The 6,987-nt window shown below is 30.9% G+C and overlaps 1 protein-coding gene across 1 annotated transcript; it reads right to left on the bottom strand.

The window, feature by feature from the left end:
* Positions 1-3,711: 3,711 nt before the first annotated feature.
* On the bottom strand, positions 3,712-5,163 carry LOC130820381 (RING-H2 finger protein ATL1-like). The gene has a single exon (XM_057685734.1). The coding sequence runs from the start codon at positions 5,041-5,043 to the stop codon at positions 4,024-4,026; it is 1,020 nt and encodes a 339-aa protein (XP_057541717.1). The 5' UTR covers positions 5,044-5,163; the 3' UTR covers positions 3,712-4,023.
* Between the last annotated feature and the right edge of the window lie 1,824 nt (positions 5,164-6,987).

The following is a 6,987-nucleotide window of genomic DNA, read 5'->3' as shown; positions in this document are numbered from 1 at the left end:
CGGACATAACATTTGCGGTTGGTACACTAGATGTGATAAGAAGAGTATGGTGATACTTAAAAAAGTACCATGGATTATGGTATAACTTATAGTGTTGAACCTCTTATTTTGGAATGTTATTTCGATGCTAGTCGAATCACTAATGAAAAAGATAATTCTTCAACTTGTGGTTGGACGATTGTTTATAGGAGAGGTGACATTCTATGGTCCTTACTCCTTAAAGAAACAAATGTGCATAGCTGATTCCACTATGTCAACATAATTCATTGTGCTTGCATCAGAATCAAATTAAGCAGAGTAGTTAAGGAATCTCATGATTGAGATGCTTATGTTGTGAAAGCCAAGGTTGTCAGGATCGGGATTCTACGTAGGATCGAAATCAACTGGTGGGATTGGATCGTAGGATTGGACGATCCTACAAATTTGTAGTATTAACAAGTTATTCTATGTCTATATTTATTGTTTGATCATTTTTAATTTATAAAGTATTAAGAACTTATACATTTTCTTAAGATTTTGCTTTAATTTTAAAATACATACATATCTTACTTTTTTAATGTCATTTTCTTCTCTAATCTTAATAAAAATGACAAAATATATATAAGATACACACCACACATAATATATTTATAGCACATACACACAAGGATATAATAATAAACCATAGTAACCAAAAAAGAACAAAGATACTAGCAAAAATATTTAAATTAGTAGTTTTAACAGATCCTACCGATCCTACAAACGATGCTAGGTGATCCTAACGATCCTGCCCACGATCCTAGCCGATCCCACCAACGATCCTGACCGATCCCACCGATATTATGCACGATCCTGACTGATTCCGATCCTATGCAAGATTCTAGTCGTTGGCACTGATCTAGGTCGTAGGATCATACGATCCTACGATCCAGATCGCGATTTTGATAACCATGGTCAAAGCCAATATCACCGATGGCAATTCATACTGATTGAATGACGGCTTTGGGCAGAGCTTATAGTCAAATGTATAATGGTAAGTCTCGTCATATTGCTCTTAGACACAGCCTAGTGCAAGGACTTATCACGAATGGGTTCATAACTCTTGATTATATGAACACTAATTTCAATTTGGCTGATTTTTTACTAAGGCCATGAGTACAGATTCAATTGAATAAGCATCAATGGAAATCGAATTACGTCAATTAAAGCTTAAAGGAAAATGTCAATTCACACACAAGTAGCATTGTGGCTTGATTCAATATAGTAAAAATCCTGTTAAAACTATGAAAGCAACAAGGATTAATGACCCAAAGTTGCTTTGGACTGTGATGACAACGTAGTCGTCTAAAAATGTTCTCAAGGTCAAGGGATGAAGAGCTCATGGTGGTGTCAAGTCACGGGGATATGTAATACATAGTGAGAACCTACCTATATAAGTTTGACATTTTTACCGCTTCAAATAGTCAAGATTGGAATACCGACTATGATAAACTTATAAATAGATGTGAACAAAGCCATTATATTGTATCAAGGTAATGACTCCATGTAATTGGTTTTTTGTGTATTTAACCTTCAAGTGGTTAGATGGGCTAGATGATTCAATCCGCAGGGACATCATTCTAGTTCGATCACTTGTAAAGATTTTTATACTAGGCGTTAATTCAAACCGTAGTGACATTAGTGTTGATGCATGAAACGGGATTATTTACTTAATGTGTAAAAGAAAGAGGTCCAGTTGTACTCTTAATGTGGGAGGATTGTTAGACATTTGGAGTATATAGACTGTGATTATATATACTACATACTAAGTATAGTAGTGAGACAATATGCAATAAATAGCAAGTCCAAAATATGCCTAATAAGTGAAAAAGCAAATTGGAACACAGTGGGAAAGCAGCGACTCGTCGCCTATAAGCAACGAGTCGTTGCTTGTTGAAATTAGCGTCTCAAAATGAGACGGAACCCAAACGCAAGTTGACTTTCAGGCAACAACTCGTCGACTGCCCTCTATCTTGTTGTTCCGGTTTTGTTAGTTTATTTCGTTAGTGTTATTTACTTCCAATCATCACTAATGATGGATAACCTCTATATGGAGGCTAAATCTAATGAGTCATTCATCATGTTTCAATGGTGAGCTTTAGTGAAAGATAATCTTACTTCATAGCTTGGTTTTGATAACATCGATTGGTATTCCTCTCTATAAATAGAGGAAGTATGCAAGGGACTATAAATAGTGTATAATGCATTCTTGTAACACATTTGTAGTAAGCATTATTTGCAATATTAATAAAAGTGATTACTTATCACCTTTTCTATACAACAGATACAAACATCATATCAAAGTCAGGTTCAATTACAAGAACGAATACGTATCAAATTATCGGGTCTATTTTAAAGAGGTATTGAGGTTCTTTGATTAGGCGCAAAAGGTAAAAGATAAGAGGCCCACCAAATGTACAAAATAGATTACCTAACTAATGTAAACCCCAACTATAACGACCATAAATTATGCGGATTATGTTCAAATGTAGAATTTTATACTCTCCTATAACTTGCAAGGCCCACAACCCCACGACTTTATGATTGTAATTTTATCAAAAAAGAAAAATCAATTTTGGGCCAAAAGTTGATAATCTTCTTTGAAGTTGTAGAAAGGCGAAATCAATCATGTAAAGCAGATTTAAATTGCCATTTAGTGAAGTAATAATAAAGTATGACGATAATATGGTTGTAATCCAACAATTAGTTACTAATTGTTCTTAGCACCAACGGCATTTATTTAAAATTAAACGATAAACATGATGGCTAAAACAATGATGTAATAATTACAACCTTGATTGATGAATTAGACATCTAGTCATTTTGTCAATTTCACTTTGTTGATGAAAAGTAAAATTTTTCTTCAATAAATCTCTTTAATCACAATAACAAGGAGCAATAATAAATCAAATAGAAGTGAAATGTATGAAAATATGAAAATGTGATATTAAAAGAAAAGCGATAATGAATTGTGTGGATTATATTAAAAAAAATTTAAAAAAGTAGATGAGATTAAAAAATTGGTAGGATTCATGTGGAAGAAGAAAATTATACAAAATAGGTAACAACTTAAAATTAAAATCAATGCAAATTGAATAGATGGGATAGAGTAGTGTATTTAATCGCCTAGTAATCTACGTCATATTTATAAAATGTAGTAAATTATTTATACTCTCAAGTGTTTGTTAACTAAGATATATAAATCAGTTTTTTACACTATATTAAATTAGAAAATTTTATATATTTAATAATATAATTATCATTTTTATTACCTAAAATAACATTCTTTTGAAATTAGTTACCAAATTATACATTAAAATATTTTGTATAATTATTATCTTAAAATAATTGACTCTTTGAAAACTATATATGAAGACAGTTGTTAGTATTTTTTCAAAATTTGGTTTGAAGTTTTAAACTTTAACCATAAAAATACAATATAGTACTCTCATTGTCTCATTTTAAATGTCTTATTTGTTTTTGCATGTCAATATACTAATTCAATATTTAATAGCGATAATTGTATATAATTAAAAATTATAAAACTAGATATTATCAAATCTTATGTTGAAACAAATCAAACACAATTTCATTTGACTATATTTTAATGCATGGATTAAGAATATAATACAAATTAAAAATGATTAATAAATAGTAACACAAATACAAATAAGATATTTGAAAAAAAATGGTGGGAATAATATCAAATATAAAAGGCAGAAACAAAATTATAAGCTATTAGTGCTTCAATAAAACATAATATTGATTTTAGGTAATCAACCCTATCAAATAAAATGTCATAAATAGAAATAAACATGTGATATGTTACCAATTAATCCAAAATAAATCTTAATCAAATTTGTGTTTTTAACAACCTATTCTATTTCTCACACCCTTCCAAATATATATCTAAAAACTTGTACACCCTAAATTTCACTAATGAAACAAAATTAATAATATTTATAAAACCCCATCCCAATAAAAAAATAAAATAAAAATAAACCCTCATGGATCCAAATGAACTGGCTGAACAGAGCATCTTGATGAACTTCTTCCTGAACCAAATGAAAAAATAGATCTTCTAACTTTATTACTTTCATCCTTATTACTCCTACAACTTTCTTGAATTTCAATGAAAAAATCTCTATTACTTGATAAATCCATAGAAATTGACCTTCTAATTGGTTCTACTTTGAATTCTTCATCATTTTTTCTCATATCAATAAATTCATCTCCCATACTACAAACATGTTCTAATTTTTTCCTCCCTTTAATTCTTTCTCTCGATTCTCCCCTACTAACTAATCTTGGTTCATTCAAATTATTCCCTTGAATCTCAATCACCACAAAATTTTCATCATCACCATCTTCATCTTCTCCACTAAAACTATCACAGTTTCTAGTTTTATGGTTCTGAGCCTGAGATGGTGCAGGAAAACCCATGATTTGTTGCTGGGTATTATACAGAATCGAAGCAGGGGAAATCCCTGATCTACAAAGTGGACAGTTCGCATTACTTTGTAACCAGACATCAATACAATCAATATGAAAAGCATGACAACAATTAGGGATTACTCTTAGTTTTTCCCCTTCTTCAAACTCGCTTAAACAAACAGCACATTCATATGAATCGGGTGTTTGTTGCTGAATTATGTTTAAGTCGTGTATTTTTCTCTCAGAAGTTGATTTTCTGAATTTAATAACGGGTATTGCTCGGATAATAGCTTCATCGAGACCTTTCTGCACAGCCGAGTTACCGTCTGGAGACGTTGTGTTTGCTGTCGATGGTTCGATTTCATCAATTGGGTCTCGAACACGAGAGAAGAATCGGTTAAAAAGGTCTATTCTGTGCCAATTTAAGCAGCATTTGATGACAAAAATGTAGTAACTTATTAATAAAAGTGCAGTTGCGAGAATGCCGATTACTGCGATTGCAATAACAGGGAAACTGTTGCTGTTTCCTGAAGAATGGTGGGAAGGAAGGTTCATTAATGGCGGAGAAGAAAAAGATGGTGCGATAGCCATTAATGTGTGAAATGTAAGAATTTGTTACATGAAAATGAAATTAATGGGTTGTTGAAGGTGAGGAGAAAGAAGTGATGGGAGAGAAAAAAAGGGGTAGAAGAGAGGTGGGAAAAGGAGGGATGTTGGAGGTTTATAAAGGAAGTGTGGAAATAAAAAAGAGTGATGGGTACGACTTAGAAGTAGACTCATAGTAGTTGGTTTGATGGTTGAAATTTCTGGGATGCCAGCCTACCACTGAAAATTTTGGCAGAAAATAAGATTTGTTTAGTAGGTGTAGTGTACTACTATGTTTACATTTATTTTTTCTATTAATGGATAATATATTATGGTAAAGAATCCAAGGTTTACTTGTTGAAATGACCATAGGCAATCACCATATAATATTTAATTTTTTATGCAATTTAATATGCAAATATAATTCAAGTATTTCAACGTTTTGAACATACATTTATTTAATTCAAATATAATCTTATTCAAACGCTTAAATTTAAATTCAAAATTTAAATATAAAATTATCTAAATTATCTTAAGTCATTTAATTTAATCTCAATTAAATATATTTCGGACTTAAATAATTTGACAATTAATCAAATAATATTTAATATGATTTTGCACTTACTTAAACAACTAAATATAATTACTTAATTTATTGTTTAATTAAATATATGTTTTGAATTATCATACTATTTATTAATTTATTATTTTTTAATTTGTGATTAGCTATTAATCTATAAGTTAAAATATAATTAAGTGAGATCTTTTTTGATTTGTCTCAAATCAAAGATTATTAATATAAAATTTTTATAATTTTTTTTACTCATAAATAGCGACATTAAGAATTAAATTAATACATTGGACTAAATGGTGCAAGTATTTTGGAACGGAGGAAGTTGAATTAATACATTTATTGAGTTTACCAATTTGTTTATTTTGTTCTGCTCATCATATTTTGGAAAATATTTCCTGAATAAGCCAACCTTTCACTAATTTTTCTTTAAAATAATCTAGATTTTCATTAATCATGAATAATCTAAACTATTAGGTCACTTAACCAAGAATGTTGTGTAGAATATGACCTATTTTTGGTAGGTAAACTAGCAAAAAAATAAAAATTAAAAAAACAAAAATAATTAAAAAAGTCAAAATACCCCTTCCTCTCCCCATTACCACCCCTCCACCCCCCACCCCACTGCCACCCTCCCCTCTCCACGATCAACTAGCCTCAACTCCAGCATAGCCCTAACCACCACCACTACAATTTCAACATTTGGTGTAGAAGTCTTGACTACCATAATTGCAATTACAAGAGCAAGAAGGATAATTAATGAAAGTTGATAATGATCGATCAGAAAGAGATCCTAATCCCTTTAAGAAATGCCAATGAAGAGAAATGTTCACCACGTTGGATTACAAATTAAAACCTTTGTTCGTGCTAGTTTACCGCCATTGATTTTGAGCTTGATGGTGGTGACAGTTGGGAAAGGGCAGGAAGGGAATCAGTGGTGGCAGTTGGAGAGGGCAAGGAGAAGAGCTGAGATGGTGGTTATTAGGGAGAGGTAGAAAGTGGGGATGCGGACATTAGTGGCGGATCCAGAACTCAATATAAGTGAGAGTACAAACGGTATAGAAATAATTCATAAAAAATATTTCAAACATATCTTGATTAAAGATTTATCAAAATAATAATATCTTAGATTCAAAGTTATCAATTATAAAAATTGGCAAATACTTTTATAATAAATTTGTTGTGTTTGGAATGTATATATGGACCGGTCAAAGTATGGTATATATCAATTAATTATAATTCGCATCTCACTAGTCTTATTAATCTAACATCCGTTTGCATTATAGATATAATTGATCAGTACTAAGATGATCAATAATAATGATTAGCTCAGTTGGTAAGATGCACATGTCAACAATCTTTGAGGTTAGATTGTGGGA

Source organism: Amaranthus tricolor, chromosome 1, assembly GCF_026212465.1.
Source record: "Amaranthus tricolor cultivar Red isolate AtriRed21 chromosome 1, ASM2621246v1, whole genome shotgun sequence".
Taxonomy (NCBI): domain Eukaryota; kingdom Viridiplantae; phylum Streptophyta; class Magnoliopsida; order Caryophyllales; family Amaranthaceae; genus Amaranthus; species Amaranthus tricolor.
The sequence above is the reverse complement of the archived record's forward strand: the minus strand, read 5'-3'. Positions and strand labels throughout refer to the sequence as shown.

What these genes read in the sequence shown, in the direction of transcription:
- LOC130820381 (XM_057685734.1), bottom strand. Translation starts at nt 5,043, where the DNA reads ATGGCTATCGCACCATCTTTTTCTTCTCCGCCATTAATGAACCTTCCT.